The sequence below is a fragment of the Gymnoscopelus braueri genome (genome assembly GCF_963280865.1).
Source record: "Gymnoscopelus braueri genome assembly, chromosome: 2".
In the NCBI taxonomy this organism is placed as follows: domain Eukaryota; kingdom Metazoa; phylum Chordata; class Actinopteri; order Myctophiformes; family Myctophidae; genus Gymnoscopelus; species Gymnoscopelus braueri.
In genome coordinates, this window is record NC_137604.1 from 50,940,940 (window position 1) to 50,964,656 (window position 23,717).

The 23,717-nt window shown below is 40.5% G+C and overlaps 2 protein-coding genes across 2 annotated transcripts; both read left to right on the forward strand.

Annotated features, from left to right (window-relative positions):
- The first annotated feature begins 1,470 nt into the window (after positions 1-1,470).
- On the forward strand, positions 1,471-7,025 carry LOC308101234 (small ubiquitin-related modifier 2-like). Its single transcript, XM_080450629.1, has 4 exons — positions 1,471-1,580; positions 2,796-2,927; positions 3,664-3,735; positions 6,555-7,025. Exons 1-4 carry the CDS (start codon positions 1,560-1,562, stop codon positions 6,618-6,620), a joined length of 291 nt encoding a protein of 96 aa, XP_080306755.1. The 5' UTR covers positions 1,471-1,559; the 3' UTR covers positions 6,621-7,025.
- A 1,231-nt stretch (positions 7,026-8,256) lies between these two features.
- On the forward strand, positions 8,257-21,747 carry jpt1a (Jupiter microtubule associated homolog 1a). The gene is made up of 5 exons (XM_080452164.1): positions 8,257-8,469; positions 12,020-12,162; positions 17,814-17,908; positions 19,140-19,173; positions 20,184-21,747. The coding sequence occupies exons 1-5, from the start codon at positions 8,414-8,416 to the stop codon at positions 20,330-20,332; spliced, it is 477 nt and encodes a 158-aa protein (XP_080308290.1). The 5' UTR covers positions 8,257-8,413; the 3' UTR covers positions 20,333-21,747.
- The last annotated feature ends 1,970 nt before the right edge of the window (positions 21,748-23,717 follow it).

Consider the following 23,717-nt stretch of genomic DNA (forward strand, 5'->3'; position numbering starts at 1 on the left):
GGAGTGCAGTGGAATTGGGTAAAATATCTGGTCAGTTCTTAAGAGAAACAGGACTGATTTAGTGGGCCAGTGGGTCTCAAAGTAGGGTCTGGGAACCCCCAGGGGTCCCTGAGGGCGTTCCAAGCGGTCCCCAGCTAAATTGTTGATTTTTAGGAACCAACAGGTCTGTAACTCTGAATCTGGTTCTATTTGTACACTCCTGGGGGGTTATGCATGGGGGTCCGTGGCCAAATAAATACCATACTGGAGTGGGGGTCCTTGAAATTAAGAAAGTTAGAGAACCATAATGTGATAGGCTGTCTGACAAAACTGGATACTGCAGTATCCAGTTTTGCATTACTGCCATCTTCTGGAGTTAACTCCAGAAGATGGCGGTATTGTAACACAGGATGCAAGGTGCTGCTAAACCCATAGAAGAAGAAGCATTAGCGGTGTCGCGCGTTGAAACAAAACTGCTATTTTTGGCGCTTGAGACACTGCCATTGTTGCCATGTCTGCATTAAAATCCACTTTGGGCTTGTTTTTCTGTATAGTTGCGGGTTGGGGTCTAGAGGTTTTTTGGGCTGTTTCTAAAGTGTGTAGTTAGTAGTTGCTTATGTGGGCTTGTTTCCTAATGTTATTATGTTTTTAAACCAGTGGTTCTCAAACATTTTCATGTCAAGGACCACCAAATTAATATGTTTTTGTGATTTGTCCACAGACCCGGTGACCCCCCCATCTAAAAATATGTTGTGCCAAGGACCACCATACCAGATTTGTGTTGTTAAAATGTTTTACTTTTTTCCCCAAGATTAAAAAAAAAGCAGATCTACTGTGAGCTTGTACTTGGAGATCTGCTATTTTCAAATAGCCAAGGTTAAAGACAGACGACAGTGCTCATGTGGCCTAGTCAAGGACCCCCAAATTGATATGTATGTGACCGCGGACCCCCACCTGAAAAGATGTTGTGCCAGGGACCCCCCCAGTCCCAGAAGCAAAGATTTGAGTTTCAAATGTTCGCTTTAAAATAATATATATTCAAAGATTTGCACAAATGTTCACGATTTTTTTTAATAGCAGATCTACAAGCTCATAGTGCGGCACTCGGTGCCGCGCTATGAGCTTGTATATCTGCTATTTTTGAATAGCCAAAGTATAAAAGGTTAAAGTGGTTAAAACTAGTGTGACGCTATATTAACTAGTTTTGCTGGGGACCCCCTGGTACCTCCCCCAAGGACCCCTGGGGACCCCACTTTGAGAACCACTGGCCTGCCTAGTCACTTTTTCTGGGCTTGTTTTCATATACAGACATGCAAACATGTAGCTTTTCAGCTACAATAGCCGTTTTTAATCCAAATAGGACAATTGTGTGACACCTGACCCGAAATAAAACAACATGTCACCTTTTTCACCTTGGGGCTGTTTGCATGCCTGCGGATATACCTCGTTGCTTATTTCTCTCGCAAGATCTGGCAACACAGGACACTGCGCATGCGCGTCAAGCGCACCACCAGAGCGCGAGCGCAGTTGTTGTCCCATCACGACACACAGCGGTAGACAAGAGACACAGACAGTCAGTCATGGCAGACGAAAAACCCAAGGTGAGGAGCTCTACATCCATCCTTTAGCAAAGAAACGAAAAGCCTCAAATCACGCGGAGAAAGATTGTTAACGTGTCTCTTCTGAGTATATATATGATGAACCATTTGCTTGCTTACAAAGCACTTTTACAGCCACCCACACAAATAACATTAGCTAGCTAAGTCAAGTTAGCTTGCTAAGCTAACCTAGCTTAGCAGGGCAACAGTGGAAACTAAAACAACGGCCACTCTTTATTATGATGTATTCCATGTTTGATTCAGCCACAGCATCATCATCAACATGTTTAGTTTCAGCTATAGTCCGATGATGGGCATTCAAGTCGCCAATGATAGGATTATACACCGGTATGTAACGTTGACAGGCCACAATGGCATTCCATTAGAATGGAGCCACATACAGTGTCTTGTCTGTAACCAGTGGTGTAAAGTAACTAAGCACATTTACTCAAGTACTGTACTTAAATAAGATTTAGAGTTTTTTTTTTACTTGACTGAAGTATTTCCAGTTTTCAGTACTTTTACTTCTACTCCACTACTACATCTCAATTATTGTACTTTCACTACACTACAATTATTTGACAACTTTATTTACTAGTTACTTTGTAGATTTGTATTATTATTTTAAAAAAATACATTAACCACTGCAGCCCTATATACATTTCGGCCTTTTTAAAATAGCAGATCTACAATCTCGCAATGCCACTCTTTGTGAGCTTGTAGATCTGCTATTATTGGCTTTTTCTTATTAGCGTTATTAGAATCATTGGCTCATCCTAACTTCAATCGTCCTCCTATCCAGGCTTTTGGTGTTTCTGACAATACATCTAGCGTAGTGGTTCTCAAGGACCCCAATAACTCTGATAGTGTACAGATGGAACCCTATGGCCCAGGTCCATTTGTATCCATTAATTACAATACATTTTGAACACTGCCAGAGTCACAGACCTGTAAAGGGTCCATTTGGAACCCAGATGGTCCCTAGAGTAGACCATACTAGTACAATACACAGGACCTCAATGGAAATAAGCCATAGGATTTTTTGGGGTTATACTGTACTTTTAGCATCCTTTTGTATAATTCTGTACCTCTGTGCTTTTTTTGGCAAAGTGTTAATAAAAGTATTCAGTTAATCCATCAAAAGTGTGGAAAACCACTGGACTATATAGCATCCTATATAAATGGCGTTTTTGCTTTGTATCTTTATTCTTTATTTAGGAGGGCGTGAAGACAGAGAACAACGAGCACATCAACCTGAAGGTGGCTGGTCAGGATGGTTCTGTGGTGCAGTTCAAGATCAAAAGGCACACGCCTCTTAGCAAGCTGATGAAGGCGTATTGTGAACGACAGGTAATAACAACCCTGCATTTCTTCTTCTAAGCTTGTGTTTATTGTATTAACCCATTCAATCCGGGAACGCATCTCTGTCATTTTAGATGTCTTTGGCTATTCAAAAATAGCAGATATACAAGCTTGTAGATCTGCTATTTTTGAAAAATCACGAACATGTTTTGCAAATATTGGATTTTGTTTTTTAAAGCAGACTTTTGTAACTCAAATCTTTGCTTCTGGGGGCCCCTGCAACTAAATATTTTACAAATGTTCGCTTTAAAAATATATATATATATATTCCAAGATTTGCACAAATTACGCAATCTTTCAAAAATAGCAGATCTACAAGCTCATAGCGCGGCTATGAGCTCTGCTATTCCGCTATGAGGTCTGCTATTTTTGAATTGCCAAAGAAATCTTAAAATGACACAAATGATGCTTTCCAAGTCTTAAAGGGTTAACTTATCCAAGTTGAAATTGTACACAATAACAAACGCATGGTGCTATCCTTGTTTGCTTTTATTGCGGCTGTGACAGATTGACTGTGCACTGCTCACGTGCATTCACAGCTGGGATATACTGCCAGTGTAATAACAGTAGTCCCTTCCAGCTGTATTGGCAATGGTTAACAATATGTTTCCTCAGGGATTCTTAGCTTTTACGCATTAATGCATTTCCTCAAAAACTTTCCATGCAAAGAGGACTCGGTCATGTTCTGAATTCTAACTTTGACATGATTGTTCTGTGTGCCTAGGGGCTGTCAATGAGGCAAATACGTTTTCGGTTTGACGGACAGCCTATTAACGAGACGGACACCCCCTCACAGGTAAGATTGCAAAATCCCAATAGTATTACCGCTCACATTACACCACCCCGTTGTCTTGCAATCTGTTTGTTTAGCACAGGCGTGGCGATAGTGCACAAATGACTCGTTTCTTCACCTGGAGAGATACCAGACAAAGAGCATCTACTCTGTTGTCTCACAAAAATCGTTCGGATTGCTAAAACATTTGATGGCTTCTGAAACATTTTGCATTTTGCGATTGAACAAGTAGAATCACTTGCGACCTGCAACGGGGTAATTCAGACCGTCGCAACTGTGCTCTGCAATGGTTTTGGCGCGTTGCATTGCATTGGTCTGGCCTTAAAGGCCCGAACACACGTCACCAACCTGACGTCGGTAAGTGTTGGAAAGCGTCTGTTGGCGAACATCTGCTGTTGATTAAGCGGTTATACAAACAACGCAGCAGAGAAAACCCAAGCTTTACTATTTAGGCTTAATGGGTTGTGTTTGTTGTAGTGGCAGAAATGGCATGCATAAAGTAACTTCAGTTGATCAACTTGGTATTCATTCAGCAGTAGTCCTCTGCCACAGTAAGTTGATTACTACCACTGCTGTAGAAAATGTGAAATGAATACTTGTACATATGATGCAGCAATTTGTACAGTCTTTAAATGCAAACCTGGATTATATAGCTAACGTGCCGTGTTACAGTATGCCACTTTTGTGTAAGCCCTGACATATTAACAGACTGTACAATGAGCCATTATAGTAAATCGCTTCATTTGTGCTACTGCTTATTTAAAAAGGTTATGTCTGACTCTGTGCCGAGCTCATATTCTTTTGAATCTGTTCATGATATCTTATTTTAACACTACTGCCAAACCCTTTAATTTTGTCTTCTTGTTTCAGTAGCTGATGTTATACGTCATACATAGATTTGTGCAATAAATAGAGCTGATAGTCCTCAGATGATCCCTTTTGTTTAAGAGTTTAGTAGTAAGCAAAGGTTGGCTTAATGATAAAAGATCCAAACACTGAGATACATTTCCAACAACCTGCTGCACTTGGCTCTCATTTCATCATTGCGTCAGTTTATGATTTTTCCGTGCCTCCTTCCCTGTGGTGCTTCACCATAGTCTTGGTGGGAGTTAGGGCCCCTACACACTGCCCGACATTTGAAATGGTCGGCGAGTAAATAGATCGTTAAGCATTTCACATCGCACAAGTTTCTCTCTTGAAATCGGGCTATATATATATCGTTGTGGTTCTCGCACGATTGATTGGTCGGTGACAGGGGTTCAGTCATTACAAGGTATTTCACCACGATGTGATCCCGACCCAATACATACATTTGTTTTTATTCCAAACGTCTCACGAAAACGTGAAAGGCTCCCGTGATATATGCGCGAGACAGGACGCTAATGATTGACATTAAATAATTCTCTGTCTCTGTATGTCTCTCTCTGAAACAAACGTTTCTAAAAGTCAACCACGGTGCAATTCAGATCAGAAGAAGTGTTGCCGTGTCCGCTTATTATAAGCGAGTTGCTTGTAAAAAATATTGGTGGTTGCGTTTGTTTAGCTTATTTCCAAAGTGTAGTTGCTTATTTGGCCTTGTTTCTTAATGTTGTTGTTTTTCTTTGAAAATAGCTGCGACGCGTTGTGAGCTTGTCGATCGGCTATTCTATTTGTATATAGGTTTAAAGTGCTCATGCGGCCTAGTCGCTTCCGTTGGGCTTGTTTTCATAGACCTGGTTGCTTATTTCTCTCGCAAAATCTGGCAATACTCTTCAGAGATACATACGTGCGACACACACACACACACACAGCTCTCTCTCTCTCTGTCTGCAAGCCCTATTCCTCTCAAATAATAAACAGCCCCATCGTCGAGCAGGCTTGCTCACTCTCAATCTGTTTTATAATATTTAACTTAATACAGGACTGATGGACGGTAATATTGCGGTTCTATGCGAGAGGACTAGCCACGGTGCTGGCTGTAGCGTGGCTCTAGATCGGGTCCGACAGCCCCAAATATCCAACATGCTAGAACTTTAAAACTTGTCGGGAACCCCTCGCCGACCGCACTTTATCGGGGTGGATCTTCTTGGAGTACCTTAAACACTGCGCGATCAACACCTCGCCGAGGAGTGCCCGATCTTGTTTGAGATCGGTGGTTTTGTCGGCGATCACCAAAAAATATCCCCGACAGTGAAATCGGGTCAAATATCGTACAGTGTGTAGGGGTCTTTCGGTACTTACAGTAAGTCCAAGTGACTGACTAAATGGATGAGATTAATCCCATGTTCATTCAATGCTGTGTGTTTCAGTCCAGCTCATTCTCATAAGGGTTGGGATCCGGAACTGGATCCAGTATTGAGGAACGGGAATCGGTTCCATCACATTTGGAACCGTTTCTGGAACCGTTTTTTATCACACTGTCAGAGCTGGCATGTGGTCTCAAACTTTTACATTTCAAGGACCACCACCACAACTCTGAGAGTGTACAAATGGAACCAAATGGACTTACGGGCCATTTGGTTCCATTTGTGCACTCTCAGAGTTACAGACCTGTTAGGGTCCATTTGGAACCCCCCTATAGGAATCGTCAAACCGAACCGTTACGGAATCGGACCGTTAAGAGGGAATTCTCATACCATTCCTTTGCTCATTGTAACATACAGTACCTGTCTTTTGGCACTGTACAGCATCTAACTTATAAGCAGGAAGATCTGTTGAAAGAGAGATGGTTAAGAATTCTTAGTCTGTCCCAAATGTACATCATACTGTCTCACTGTCAATTAAACACAATACACACACATTAGATTCTAAAGTGACTTTCTTTTTACCTTTTCTTTTGACAGCTTGAAATGGAGGATGAAGATACAATCGATGTGTTCCAACAACAAACGGGAGGGTTTTTTATTTAAAGACTATTTTCCAGACCAACACCCCTACCTCCCTTCTCACCCTTGAACCTTTCAGTTATTCTCCATCTTTTAAACTGTCATCATGACCAGTGTTGATACCATCCAGTGGAATTGTTCAAATGCTCAGCTGCACGGTTGTTGTAGATACATTTATCACCCCGGCATTTGTACGTAAACTTTTGTTATTAGAACTGAGAAGCGTGCACAACTTGTGAGCTGCAAATTTTGTAAGGTGTGGAAAATTTCCCAGATCCGTATTGTCTTTAGTTATCTTTTTATACTTCAGTCATTGAGGTTTTTATTTCTTCCTTTTTTGTGTCAAGTAAGCCTGCCTGAGTTTTAATTCACTGGCATCTGTTATTATGGATAATGTATTATTGGAATAAATTGAATCTTTTATATTAATATCTGTCCGTGTTTTAATTTAAGTAAAATGTCAGAACATGGAAAATATAAACGATTAAGCCATATTATATACATTGTTGTAAAATGAATAGCACAAATAGCGGATCTACAAGCTCACATCATTATAAATGAGCCGGTAGATCTGCTATTTTCACCTAAATTAGTTTTTGCCTATTGAAATGCCCAAAATAGGGACAAAAGTGCTTAGAAATCCTATAAAAGTAGCAGAAGTCATGTGTGAGATGAGACATGCCTTGTTCTGCTGATCGTCATATATGCAGGAGGAAGAGACCCCTCTCACTGCTCTATTCACCCACTATTAGGGTGACTATTATTTCCAAAAACCCAAACCAGGACTGTTAATCACTAAAATCACATTAAAAAAAATATTGAAAATAGCTGACCTACAAGCTCACAACACATTGTGGCTTGTATATTTATTTCTGCTACTTACAATTTCTTTGACCTTTTTTTTCCTCCACCTGGTGTTTTCATCATGTCAGGGGTAGAATTTGTTTAGCACTTACAAAGTGCCACTTAGCACACCAGTGACCACCTTTAAACAGAACCGAAAATGATAAACATCTATGGAAGCACTCAGAATTTGTTTAGCACTTACAAAGTGCCACTTAGCACACCAGTGACCACCTTTAAACTAACAGAAAATGATAAACATTATGGAAGCACTCAAAACAAGTATTTGTTTAACTGTAATGAAAACTGGGACTATTAGATAGTGAATGTTGTACTGTATGTGTCGGGACTAACCCTATAACCCAGCTTGAAACCCAGGATGTCTCTAGACTAGTCACCATAACCATCTCCATCCTGGATGCTTTGTGGTACCAAGAAGTCCCGCTTCTGGATGCTGTGGTAACAATGCTCTCTTCTGGATGCTGTGGTACCAAATGCTTCCTTCTGGATGCTGTGGCACCAAGTCTCCCCTCTAAATGTGTTGTGGTACCAAGTCTTCCTTCTGGATGCTGTGGTACCAAGTCTTCCTTCTGGATGCTGTGGTACCAAATGCTTCCTTCTGGATGCTGTGGTACCAAGAAAGTCCCCCCTTTTTCTGAGCATGATTGCAGGAGACCCAATGATTCTCCAATCATAATATGTGATCGATCTCAAAGGGTCCAATGGGATGGACGAAACGCCGACTTGTAGGCGGGACATTGGCTGGAGAGAAAAAAGACGCCTTCAAGTTAGTTTTCACCAACCATTCACCAGACGGCAGAGCAGGTTGATGAATTTTCGGGCGCCACTGGCTACAGCAGACAGCGATGAGGCGGTGAAATATACTGCTTAAAATTACTAACCAGTGGCAATTATTCTAACTTTAATATCAGATTTTCTAAATCGTTTTACAAGCCCTCTGTGCAAAAAAAAAAATGACCACGACAACGATCTATCAAGGGATGGAGCCCGGTGCCAAAAACAGTAGCAGGTAAATCACGTCAATAACGGGTTTAGTTCGCCACCCTGTTATATATTATGGACAAAAAAAGAACACATTTTCAGTTACAAAAAGCGTCGACACTTTTTTTTTTTGAAAACATGTATTTTTTTGTGTTGCTATATGCACGATCTTGCGACAAAGTAACGGTGAGCCTTGAAGCTATTATAATCCTCATCATCATCGGTATAGATAGTTTAACTTGATATTAAAATGACACATTCGTTGTTAAACCTAGATCATCTGATCGGCGTTTCGAGGACATTATGATCTAACGTTATAACGTGGTCAAAGAAAGCCCACTATTAACCACACCTTAGAATGGAGTGGATGGATGCTTATTCTAACGCTAGCTAGCAGGGTTGCCAGGTTCGCTTATTTATAAGCGACTTTGGGCTTGTTTTTCTGTAAAGTCGCTTGAAAATATCGGTGGTTGCGTTTTTTGGGGGGGGGCTTGTGCAGTTGCTGATGTGGGCTTTTTCTAAAGTGTAGGTGCTTATTTTGGGCTTGTTTCCTAAATGTTTAATTCAGTGGTTCTCAAAAAATCATGTGAAGGATCCCCCCCAAATGAATGTATTTGTCCACGGACCCCCATCTGAAAAGAAAAGTGTGCCAGCAGGGACCCCCTTCCAGATTTGTGTTGTTGAAATGTTTCCAACAAATATCCAAAATGTGTCACTTTATTCACAATTGTATTTGAAAATAGCCGATCTACAAGCTCAGAGCTTGTAGATCTGCTATTTTCAAATAGCCGATGCTATGGTTTAAATATGTTTAAAGTGCTCATGTGGCCTATAGTCGCTTCTTTTGGGCTTGTTTTCATAGACGTGGTTGCTTATTTCTCTCGCAAAATCTGGCAACACTGCTAGCTAGCATCAGCAGCAGTGTCTTGCCTTCCTTTGTGGAGGGATAAGACGTGTGTATGTAGCTGCTAACTCGAACTCCATTGGTACCCAGTTTAAACAATAATCATGATATGGCCAGAGAATGTGTGATCTTACATAGACTTGTGTCCAAACTATTGTTATTCTTTCCTTTTATCGTTGGGGGAATTAGATGTCCACTATATCTCATGATCCGCTGATCTAGAAAGCATGATGATGATGATGAGACACTTGAGGTTGGGCTTTTTCTGCTGCCAGCCAGGCAGCATGAGCTGGGTTTATGGCTGGGTGGGGTCCATGCATGGTGGGGGTCCCCCACGTTTTCAAACAGTGGTCGAAATAAACAGTCGCGTTTACTGGACAGCCTTTTTTTGATAACGTATGGTCCAGATCCACCTGCTCCGGATCTGGCTTTTTGGTGATGGTGTATCCGCTTGAACTGTCTGGGCCTCTTCTTAACCGTTGGCGTGGTGTGGCCACACCTGACTACGGTATAGGGAGGGATATCCATGCCAGGAGGAGAGCTATGGGAGAGTCACGTAGGCCTAATAGCACAGTGATTCTTTAACTTTTTCATGTCAAGGACCCCCCAAAATGATATGTATTTGGCCGTGGACCCCCATCTCAAAATATTTTTGTTGCAGGGACCCCCAGAAGCAAAGATTTGAGTTACAAATGTTTGCGTTAAAAATATTTATATTCAAAGATTTGCACAAATGTTCATGATTTAAAAAAAATAGCAGATCTACAAGCTCATAGAGTGCTGCGTTATGAGCTTCTAGATGTGCTATTTTTGAATAGCCAATGTATAAAATATGGATAAAGGGGTTGAAATGATTGTGACTCTTTATTAACACATTTTGCTGGGGACCCCCTGGTACCCCTGGGGGTCCCCGGACCCTACTTTGAGAACCAATGCCTATAGCCTACCTAGGATACAATGACAGTATTCTTCAGAATATTTGAATAAGTTAAGTCAATTTGATTTACATGTAAAAACAACCAGGGTTGACCAAAGTGTTGCACAGCATATAGCAACAAAAAAATATACAGGAGAAAACAACACTGTTACACAAAATGTAGGCTATACAGCAACACATAATAAAAATAATCACATTATAGGCGGAGAACAATGAGGGAGAGCATGGAGGTTTAAAAAAGCACAAGATAAGAGCATTTACTCCATGGAGGCAGTGGGACATTATGTAAAAGGCCGGGGAGAACATGAGTGTCTTTAGTCTGGATTTAAAAATGTCCAGAGAAGATGCAGTATAGTATACAATATAGTATAGAACTCAAACTTGATATAATCTAGACTAGTTCTAGCATAAAGTGGCCTCTAAAGTTACTCTACAACTTAATGCACTACAGTAATTAATATTGCTATGTTGCAATATAAAATATAGGTAAAATGTTACCCCAATTATGGAATAAATACTGATACTGTACAGGACTCAGAAAATCAGTTGAAATAGAACGATAGCCAGATTTAATTACATCTAATGTTAATAATGATGAATCACATGTTCTGTGCGACTCATTTTCTGTTGACATTTAAACATCATCATATTAAGAGAGGGTATAATGAGAATAATTGATATGCTAACTTAAATGAAGAATGGTCAAATGTGTGTTCACTCCAAGCTAGTGTAGCCTACATAGGAGACAAACTTATGCTGCTCATATTAGAATGTCTGATGCATGAGGCAAAACAATAACAGCTGTCTGGAAAATTTAAATGCACAACTGTTCAAATATGTCATCAATCGAGGGCCGAGGTAGATGTAATGTGTCTAGCCTTCACATTACTTGATGGAGAGTTTACTTCTTACTAAGTGTTATATTAGAACATAATAGTACAGCCACACTAGGTATAGCCCAGTGGTTCTCAAACTTTTTCATGTCAAGGACGCCCAAATTGACACTAATTAGCCCGCGGACCCCCATTTTAAAAGATATGCCAGGGACCCCCATAAGAGAAGATTTTTACGGCTCGAGCAGTGATTTTCAACCATTTTAATTTCAAGGACCCACGGTTTGACACGCATTAGGGCTACGGACCCCCATTCAATCCAATTTATATTGTAAAATCAATGTTAATTTAACTCTGAGAGTGTACAAATGGGACCAAATGGACCCTAACGGGTCCATTTGGTTCCATGTGTACAATCTCAAAGTTACAGACCCATAAGGGTCCATTTGGTTCCGAACTATCTATCATTTAGCTGGGGACCCCCTGGAACTCCCTCAAGGACCCCTGGTGGTCCCCGGACCCCACTTTGAGAACCAATGGTATAGCCTATATACCAACTGGTTAGTTAATAAGCTGCTGCTGCCCCCTAGTGTGAACTTACCTTAAGAACATCTGGTGCAACTCTACCCCCAGGTATACACAGTATAAATGCATATTCCTGTACAACATCATTGAGTCCTCTCAGTCATCCAGGAGTTGAGACAGTTAATGTTTCTGAACAGAAAGAGAACTGGTAGCAACTAACTTGATAAGCAAGTACAAAAGGGTGTGAAAAATATTTCCCCCCCAATGAACATAGGCTACAGAAGAATTCATCTGTCCTAACACCAAAGTACATACACTTCTGAAATGATAATGATAAACTACATTTTTAATCAATACATATTTCACTTTGTTCTCTCAGGATTCTGCGCCCTCCGGGAGGTGCCTCTAACATCTCTTTTGGCACAGACGAGGAGAAGCCCCCCGTCCGAAAAGACAAGATGGCATCCAGTGTCTTTGCTGAGGATGAAGACCTTTACGCTCATCGAAGGAACAACCCACCTGGTACAGCCTGCTTCATCCCAGACAGCATGACCTAGACCTTCACATATTTATGTGAATTACAATTTAACATTGTCCTTTAAGGCAGTGGTTGTCAAATGATGTGCCCACTATTGTATACTATAATATATACAACTATACAAAAAGTTATGAATAGTTTTTCTATTTACTGTATCAGTACTTTGTGGGCACTGGTCACTCATTCTATACGTTTTGTACCCTAAAAAAAATATTTTAACCACTTTACACCACATATAACTATAGGTGAGAATGTTTAATTAATCATATTATTTACATTATATATTTACACAAAAAAATTGTGAAAATAGAAGATCTCACTATGTGTTGTGAGCTTGTAAAAACAATTGTGAAAGTATAAAATAGGGCTTAAGTGGTTAAAATGTTTGTTATTTTAATCAAAATAAACATTTACAGACTGTCATAGCGTGTTATAAAGGATATTTTGCATGTTTATGAATACAGTACACACGTGCCTTGATATTTGGCTCGTCCATAGGTGTGCCTTGGGCACAAAAAGTTTGAAAACCACTGCTTTAAGGTATGTGTAGGCTGTACTTACTTGACAAAATTGACAAAATGTTATCTGTAGTTTACCTGCTGATTCCAAAAGGTTTTGAGGGTATGAGTTGTCTCTATTTGTTAGGCATGCAAACTTGTGACCTTTCGGAAGTTCTCAGTTTTTAATCAGAAATAGATACCTACGTGAATCGTGCAGATCCAATGAGAATTTGTTTCTTAGGCTACTGGCTACTCCCAGTCGGTCAAAGAACTGAACATGTCCGGTCGGCTCTGGGTCGGCCGAAAAGGTCCCGACGGACCACCCGACGGACCCCTAACCGACTGGACGACGATATCGAACGCTTCCCGACGCCAAGTCGGCCCAAAATCGGTGCGGTGGAGAGCTGGCTTTAGTCTGAAGGGCTTTTCTACGGAGCCCGGGAGAGGCCGTAACACGCCTGCGTTCTCGCTTGGATCAGCGAGATCGCACTGCGCTTCTCATGTGGATAGACAGACAATCACTCTGCGAGTAAATGCCAGAAGTCTACACCTTGTAACCAAGAAAATATTTGGTGCACGAGATTAGCTCTGGTCCAGAGTGTTAGCGAGTTATAGCACGAGATCAAACGCCGCTGTTTTTGTCACTGTTTTTCTGTAATGTTATATATAGTACCTTTTCATTGAAAGGATAACCCCTTGAGATGTATCATCTCGTTTTCGAGGGGGTCCTCATCACAAATATACAAAGAGTAGACAGAACATTGCAACAAATACATCCATGCTTACATAAACACGGACAACTTAACAAAAACAAAGGCTCTCCTGTAACTGGCCGCTCCCACCCTGCCTGATCCCGCACAAAATAACAGACTTCATGCTTTAATATACCCATGAAAAGCTAAATGAACGAAAACTACAGACCATTATATACATGCACATGCAGTAACAAGCATTAACATGCCCATTCGAATACACAGAATACAATGCACATGCACCTTTGAAATGTAATTACAGTCATAATATGATTCACAGGATGGATTATAGAAGACAGAGTAAACAACCAGAGGCAATTAGAAGCAGGAGCATGAATGTGGGTTGTGTTAACTTGCTTGTTTAGATGGAGGAGAGGCTGACGTGCGTCCACACACGCACTGAACGTACAGTAGGTCACACGTCAAAAGACCATCGTTCACTGCTTTGGCATTGTGACTGTCATACAAAACTGCCCCTGGCCCACAGAAATGCCATGCTCAAACGTTTTTTTCTGCCAGTCAGCTGGTTGATGGTCTGCCATGCCTTACGGCTGGAGTGGGTGAAATTAACTGACTCGACGACCTCTGTCCATCTGGCCTTACTGGTGGCGTCCATCTTTTGCAGAAGTGCCGTTACCGTTGCATCCACATCTTCCCTGGAGCACGTGTTACTAGAAAAAGTCTCAAGAATCACCACCGCTAATGAAAGGCTAAATATTTAGTTTTGCTGTCCTTTCTGGTTGCCCACAGCCCCTGGACCTTCTGTAGTGTATACTCTAGAACAGGAGTGTGCAACCTTTTTGGGAGTCTTTTTTCAAGTCTGGTGAGATCACCAGACAATGAAAATTACCATTCCTTTACATTTTATTATAGGCTTCTAATTCAAACAATGCAAACACAGAAGTCAATCATTTTATATAAATAAAAAGGCAAAATAAATGATGAAAAAAGAGTTATGCACATCAAACTATAATGGAAAATATATATTTAAATATATTTAAAATACTGATGATAGCACTTGATCCAGTTTCATGTATGTACACATTTCAATTCCTTCTTTCTAATTCTCAGTTCACTGTCAGCTGGAAAAAAATCTACAGTAGTCAAATAATTTGAGGTTTGTTCGAAAGTGCCTTTCCAAGTTCCATTTCTTCACCATCCCTGTTACTGATGAGTCAAATACATACTCAAAATACCGATGACAGCACTTTATCAAGTTTCATGTTCGGTACACATTTACTTATACGACTGATATTTCAGTTCCTTCTTTGTTTTTCTCAGCTGGAGAAGTCACAAATTATTTGTGGTTTGTCATGAAGTGCTGAATCTGTTCTTGAGAGATTACCTTGTACTAAACAGGTGACACACCTGAACCACTGATAAGGGCTTTTCAGGCGGGTTCTCGCTTGGATCAGCGGGGTCGCACTGCGCCTCTCATGTGATCTTACAGACAGACAATCACTCCACGAGTAAATGCCAGGCAGGCGATCTATGCCTGCTTCAGCTGTGTCAAAACATTGTCCTGCACGCACGTAGCATAGAAGCTGACCACACTACAGCTCTTATTGTGGGCGGGCGACAGTTTCACGGCAGTGTGCCCACTTGTCACTCCACCTGTCAGATTCCCTACCTAACCACTTGCCTCTCATTGAAAATGAGATACTAGGTGCGTAGGAGCTTTCCGTGAGAAAAGCTCCATATGCTGCCAGGGTCATTCCTGTGTCAATTCATGCTGCACCTCTCCCTGATATGATTCGCTGGGGTCCACATTCAAACCAACCTGAGCATGATTGGACATCCAATCCGTTCATGACACGAATGGATGCTTTTGTCTGGGTTTTCAAATTACTCCATGATCAACCAAAAAGACCCTCTGCATCAGCCAGTCGATCTTAATAACGTGATTGCCCACTCCTTCTCTAGAACAGGTTGTTGACCCACTGTTGTTGTTGAAGCCCCCGTCCATTTGTTTTTTAACAACTTTTTCCTTGCCAATGTCTATCACAAAGTTATACCCATGTGATTTTGACACAACATTGGAAATATTAACAGACCCCCCCCTCTCTCTCTCTCTCTCTCTCTCTCTCTCTCTCTCTCTCTCTCTCGGCCAGGTTATTGCATGAATGAAATAGGCACTCCCTCTCTCTCTCTTTTGCGCTGATCAAGCTCCCCCCTCGCTATGTCTGTAATTACTTTGTGACGTCGGGGATCTCCATATATGAGCATGAGCATGTGATTTGAAACTTGAATTCCAACATCGTCATGTGAATTTCCCAGAGTACAGTGCCAAAGAAATGTCTTCCTTTTGACCTTTGTGACTAAACTGGCGGGATATGTACTGAAACTGAATTACCCCCACGGGATTAATGAAAGTCCATCTAAAGACATCTGAAAATTTTATGGGCTAAATGACGATCATGGCCTTTCCTGATCCTGTTGGCAATACTCCACAGGGTGTAGTGACATGGTTGTTCTGACTCTGGATTTAATTATAAACTTTACATTACGAACTGTTCTTATACAGTTTCCATGTTGTTGCATTGTATGTAAACGGACTACATACATAGATATCCATCGTTGATAAAAACTAGTATTGTATAAACACTGGGTAAATGCCAAGTAAAATTGCATATGCGAGCAGCAATACTGGTGTGCAGATTTTTATTCTTGTAAACTGTTGATCCATAAAACTAGAATTGTTCATCAGACCTGATTGACAACTTTGAGTGAGAGTTCGCAACCTCAGTTTGACTCCCACTGAGATTCTTTTGTGTGGGGCTGTATTTGTGTGTGTGTGTGTGTGTGTGTGTGGGGGGGGGGGGGATTGTGCACATGAACTAAACAAAACTTTCCATGACACGCTCGCTAATCACTGGACTCTCAGGGCGCTCCTCCCACTGAGATTCTTGACACCTGGCCAAGAAGAAACCACATTGAACCTCAAAGAGAAACTGTCAAGCTGTAATCAAAAACACATTTAGAGAAGGAGCACAGCAACTTTCAGGTCACCTGAGGGCACTTTACAGTCATTGTAAGTCACTTTACAGTCACTTTACAGTCATAATAAAAAAAAGCTTGCAGAAAATACAATAAACAGAAGAGTGTGGAAAGAAATCTGAAATGTAAAAGACCTCATCTAAACAAAGAACAGACATATTCAACATTTTTTGTAAAGGTATATACTACAGTGGCCTACTGGCAGTATGCACAAGTAATTTAGCCTCGACCGGTCCAGCAGTTTGCGAGATTAGCCACAGACACACAGCCAGACAGACAGACATACAGACCCTCTTCTAGACACCTTGCCTCTGAGGAGCCACGCCATAAATACAATTTAAAAAAGAACATTCTAATCAATTATGTAAACCATGAAAAACTATTCCCTCAAGGTGTTCCTGAGACATCCCGTTCACAAAGTTGGGATGGATGGACTTATAGATACGGACGGGCCAACAACCTGAACATAGGCATAATAAACCTTATAACTTTAACCCATTAAGACCGGGAACGCATCTGAGTGCCGCGCTACGAGCTTGTAGATCTGCTATTTTTTTTAGAAAATCGTGAAAATATGTGCAAATCTTTGAATATATATACCGGTATACATTTTGTACTCAAACATTTGCTTCTGAGGGTCCCTGGAACAATTTTTTTTGAGATGGGGGAGTCCTCGGACAAATACATATCATTTTGGCTTTTTTTAATTTTTATGTTAGAAGACATTTGTAAAATCCCCAGAAGCAAAGATTTGAGTTAAAGAATATATATATTCAAAGATTTGCACCAAATGTTCACGATAAAAATAAAAATAAAGCAGATCTACAAGCTTGTAGCGCGGCACTCGCTATGAGCTTGTAGGTCTGCTATTTTTGAATAGCCAACGTATAAAATAATGGTTTAAGTGGTTACACAGATGCGTTCCCGGTAGTGATGCGCGGGTTGACCCGTAACCCGCAGGACCCGCGGGTCAACCCGCGACGCGGGTGGGTCGAGTCAGAATTTCAGAGGCAATTATGCGGGCTGCGGGTGAGCGGGTCAGCCGTTCTCACACGCAAAAAAAATAAATAAATCACATGCTCTTGTTTTGTCTTTATTCCTAATAAGAATAAGAATAATAACAATAAAACAGTTTGAATACACTTGGGGATTATTTTCTAACCATGATTTTACAGAATTATAGGTAAAATTGCGGGTCGCGGGGCGGGTTGAGCCATAGATTTATATATGGGTTCGCGGGGCGGGTTGAGGCGGGTTGGGTTCCGTGGCGGGGCGGGGCGGGGCGGGTCATGAAAAAACCCGACCCGCGCATCACTAGTTCCCGGTCTTATTGGGTTAAATGGCGTCAAACCGTCCCTTAGTATACATGTTTCCTCATTCTTCCAGGTGGCAAGGCTGTGGGCGTCCTGGTTGGTGAGTCATCTGCTCCTCCGAGGAGAGGAAACCAGTCCTCCAACCACCCAGCAGAGGACCATGTGATGGTGAGATAAATGGCTCAGTTGGTTTCATTTTTACTTGAATCAGTGTAACCTCTTAAACCCCATATGGTTGACCTGTGTCCCTCAGGGCTCTATACTAGTGTCTTTTCTGTTATTGTGGGGAAAGCCTTCGCTTTCAATGTATGTTTTATAATGTAATAATGTATCTGCAAAGTAACTAATAACTAAAGTTTTCAAATAATTGTAGTGGAGTAAAAGTGCAATATTTGCCTCTTAGATGTAGTGGAGTAGAAGTAAAAGTATAGACAATTGGAAATACTCCAGTACAGTAAAAGTACCTCAAAACCTACTTTACACCACTGGTAGCTATGACACCAATTGAAAGCAAAGGACCGGCAAACAGAGGGGTGCCACATTGGCTCAACCCATCGTCGTGTCAACCATACATGCTATGTCCCTTTCTTAGCTCAGCACCTGCTGTGTTGCATGTCATCCCTCTCCTCTGCCATCACTTAATGTTTTTACATTTTCCTATCACAATGAAACAAATGCTATACGAATGTATTCAAAGTAATAAATAACTAAACACTAGGGACACGTGTGACTTATTTTGTTGTTGCTGTTAACCTTCCCTTAAATTGCCTTCATGTCTTAAAAAAAAGGGATAGGATAGTGATGTTATGTTATGTCGACAGAATCAAGTTCCAGCTATCTAAAGGTGTTTTAGAGTTTTTTTTATCCAATCAGGAGAGATAACTCATACAGGACAAATCTCAAACTGAAACACTATAACATTTATTTTATTTTATTTACTTTGTGGAGTTCTCTCTCCTATTTGGATAAAATTTTGTATCATGACCTGAAAATGTATTATCTTTTCAAAGAAGAGCTGGAAAGATGGGGAGACCCCTGTTACTATATTTTTTGTACCATTCATATGTTGTATTGTTGCCTGTATAGATGTTGAATTTTTACATGGACCACAATGGAAACCTTTTTTGTGATGAATCCATTTGGCTTTTGTATCGTACTGCTGTATTTTTAAATTGACAATAAAATATTAAATCCATCAATCAATCAATCAATCAAAAAACGTAACAAATATAAAGCAATGAAATGAATGAAACAAATCGGAATATAGAGCTTTAACTATATATATATATATATATATATATATATATATATATATATACACACACTATTCTACTAATATTTCACTTTGCTTTCCTCTCACAATATTCTGATTGTCATCTCTTTTTTTACATTCCTTTAGGATGCAAACGGTGATGCCGCTGATGTTGGTATTGGTAAGTATTTTTATGGCATGAATCTGTAGGAGGCTAGTAGCTATCTATTGAGACGGGGGGGTTCTCCGGAGCTTATCTTGCAAAACGTGATATTTAACTTGAATTATTTTATCACTAAATAAATGAGGCTCGAATCATACTTGTGTCTGGTGCTATGACTATTCAGTACAATCAATTCAATTTGCACAGTCTGATAGGGTGGGTATTCACGATTTTACCTTTTTCAGGTTGTGTGACATGTAATGATCATATAGGATTCACAACAACATGCTCTGTGAAAGCAAGCACCTTAGTAGATGCAGTTTGGACATGCCTCAAACATCCCCGGGGGAAGTATCTCCTCTCTCAGGATCTTATTGCCTTGTTGTTGTAATATGGTACGCATATAGACTTGCCTTGCCTAATTCTTTTTCTTTTTTTTTTACAACCACCACACCCAGTGGAGTGGGTGTATTCTAATTGCTGGCGTCTGTCTGTTTGTCTGTCAAAGTGATTAGACTTTTTCTTTTTTTTAAAGATGTATTTTTGGGCTTTTTATGCCTTTATTATGGATAGGACAATAGGCTGACAGGAAATGGGGAGAGAGAGATGGGGAGTGACATGCAGAAAAGGCCGTCGGGATCGGGAGTCGAACCCGCGACTCGCTGTCAGGCTACAGTGTAGCCTAGGTGCCTGGACCGCTACGCCAGCGATCCGGGCCGAGAACTTGACAGATAAGTTGCCTTTAGGGGTCAGGAACAGCACTTCCTATTAAATTGTATTTGTATCAGTCAAAGGTCAAGATCACAGTACAATATCAAAGTTTTGCCCTCTGCTTTTATACTTAACGCCTAATTCATACTTGGTTAGCTGAAAATAACCGATCTACAAGCTTGCAACGCGTCACACTGCGACACTGCGTTGTAAATTATAGATCGGCTATTTTCAATGTGAGACACAACCAGGTATAAATCAGGTTTTAGCGTGTGGCACTGGTTTAACGTGTGTTTCTCCTCCTACATGGTGTTCAGACAACAGCGCCGAGCCTGAGAACGTTCCCGTTCCAGAACAAAAGGAGGAGGTCAGTCAGGGCACCCCTGCTGAGCAACCTGCCACAGGTCTCCTTCCCTCAGGCCGTAGGAACCCACCCGGTGGCAAGTCCAGTCTCATTCTGGGCTGAATGCTGGCTAACCATGCCTACCTAACAGTACTTCTCTGAACTCATCAATTTCTTTCCACTTTTTTTGATAAGAAGGACCCGTCATTCTGTACGTCGCCCTGGAATCCTATCTTGAACCCGACCTACACCCATCTCTCCACCCTGTGCCGGATTGCATTGCTTTGATACCTTCTTTTTTTAATGTTTTCTAAGCTTTTTGACCGAAGCACTTTATGTATTTGATTCAGAGCCTCTGCCTGTCCCACCGCGTCTGCAGTGCATCAGATCTGCTGGGGAGGCTGCGAGGTTCCTGTTTTTTCTTTCACAACTGCCCCCCAAATCAATCTTTTCTTAACATTGTTATAATGGCACAAAGATCTCATTGATGCGTGACCACTCTCTAAGAATGCAAAGGAAAATGGATACGAAGTGAGTCGTCCCTTTTGCGCCGTGTTCAGTTATGGCCAAGTCTGCATGCATGTCTGGTCTGTAATGTATGAATGTGAGCAGGAGAAAAAAAAAGGATTTTTATTTTATTTTATTTAAGCTGGTTATGCTGGACTAAATAATGACTTTTTAAATTGTTGGATACAAGTGTTATTGTTGCATGAAGTTGGAAGATTTCTCTTGATTACAGTATACTTATTGTACACATAGAAGAGCCAAATTAATTAGTCAGTACACTGAAGGATAACAAACTCAAAGTATGTTCTCAGATGAATTATTAAAGCAGAATTGGAATTAACCATTTTGTATTGTATCAGTTGCCCTTGAATATGGTAATCCCAATCATGAATGCAATGTGTTTTTTTATAAGTAAAAATTTACTCAAGAACAAAAGTGTGCCTGTTTGTGTGTTAGGCTACATCAAATGGGGTTGGGTTTCTCACAAACTCTTGTTCTGGTGCAAGTAAATCGACTGCTATTCGTCATGCAAAGTATAATAGGGTTTAATTGGTTAAATGTTTTTGGTGCCATGTTGTTTCTGACAGACCCAGCCCAGATTTGACAAGTGACCTTATGACAGCTCAGCCTATGCCTATGTTTTTCATCCATGCATTCACGTTGTATGTACTTATGTTCCTGTTAAGTGGAAATATATACTGTATCTAAAAGGCACATTCTTTTGTACATTGTGTTATGCAAGGATTCCAGTCTAGAGTTCATTATCTTTCTCACCTTTGTCTTGGTGTCGCAGGTCTGATGCCATGTCAGACAGCTGTCATGCAAAATCACCAACAGGTCAGTCTATTGTAAGAACCACCGGTACATGAAATTAAAACTCTAGGGTTAGTTACGCAGGAGGGTGTTTGAAGGATCATAAAATGTCAGTTTTCGTGGTACATTGACTTGATGCTGGATGTAAGTCACAGTACAAAATTGAATCCCAAGAATCTGTGCAAATTAAAATGAGTATTAAAAGTCATTTTCATGGACCATTGTTGTAGCTTTTTTTTTACTGTGATCATTTGGCAGAGAAGAATATTACATGATATATATTCTCTAGACTAGAAACTAATGCTACTCACATGAATTTATCAGTGTATTTTATTTTGAAAAACATTATTTGTGGTTATTTTTTTTATATTTTATTAACAGACATTAGAAGACAAAATAATATAGTTTTACACAAACATACAGTGCAGTGCAGTGCATACACATGCATATGTGTATACTATGCACTGCACATATATTATTTTCCCAGTTTTCATTACAACCGACCTCATCAATCTGAAGATACATTTTTATTCTAAACTTTAAAGCGGTACTATAGCTTTTTTTATGAATAAAATGTAATTTTGTTCCATCTGTATGGTAGAGTATGTTAATACAACATAACTTATACAATTGGTTTGGTTGTATTTAGTCTCCCTGCTCTTCTATTGAGGCATTTTTTAGATCATCTCAAAGGTCATGTCTCTCCTAGACACAGGATCTGACACAAATTTTGACCTGATGGTCATCCCTTGAGCAAGCAGGTAGGCTCTATTAGCTAAATTGCAACTTGCGCAGGAAAGTGGGTTCAAATCCAGGGTAGAAGAGGAAAGTTATCTCTAACTCTAAAAGAAAAACAGACATGAGAAAAACAGGAAGTACAGATTGACAATACAAGGTCTACTAAACTGGAAGGCTCATAAAGCACTAAGCTTGTTTAAAACGAGATCCCCACGCACACAAATCATGATGACATGACAGATATAAGAGACAGACAGATATACACACTACTATACAGAACGTCATACAATCAGCTTACAGGTTACTGGTATGAAAAATAAGACATAATTATGTACAAGAGGAGAAAAAATGAATAGTTCAGGGAGGGGGACATACATGTATGTCTTTACATGTTTGTTTGGAAGTATGCCTATCAGGGCAGGAATTTCATGGAGGCCATGACGGCTATGACAGCCCCTCAGTGGGCCCCTCAGTTTGGCCTTCTTCCCCTAAAACAAATATATGTCCTGAGGCCACAGTGGCCTTGATGCCCTGTCCACACAGCCCCTGTTTTTGCCTCTGCCCTGCCCGGCAATATATTTTTTAAATAGCAGTGTCTTTTGTTGTCTCCGCCAGGCCGAGGCGTGGCCTGGCGTGGAAGTTTATTGGGGACCCATGAACTTCCCTGGGACCTATGAGACCACCCGTCGGTCCCGCCGTCCCGGGACCCTTTACATTGAAAACCTATAACTCTTGATAGCCTTCCAGGGAGGAATGGGTCAAAAGGGGACACAGACGGACAGACAGTTACAGAAATCTCAATATATGGGCATAAAAGGGACACAGACAGACAGATGGGTACAATGCTCTGTCATTCGGGTGCATAACCGGGTGGGACATGCTTTTCCAACTTGAATTGTTCCTAAGTAGGCCTATTGATCATTTGTAAATAGGCTACCAATAAATAATTGTGTGAAATATACATCGTATTTCGTTAATTCACTGATAGTTATACTAATAAGTATTGACAATAATAATACATTAAATGAAATTAATTATTTTTGTTAACTTAAAATCATTGTTTTATTTGATGGCCTTCCTGACCTGACATTTGGCTCAAAAAACTTACAACACCAATCCAAGTGAAGTGGCCTTGCCCTTAAAAGATGAATGGCCATTTCTGGCCATGTTACTTGGCCAGTTGGTCAAATTTTCCATTGAGGCATGCCCAAATAGAGGTGTAACGATCTACTGTATCGATATGCAAACAGCAAAATATCGTATCGTTTGACTTTGTATCGTATCGAATCGTTTTGCAATGCAAATAATCGTATCGAATCGTTTTGCAATGCAAATAATACATTTTATCTATACGAAGTACTTTTAAGAAGAAAAAAGAGAAAGAGGGGTTTATATCCAGTATCCAGGTATTTATTTTTCACACAGAATTTTTGGGTAAATAAATTGTTAC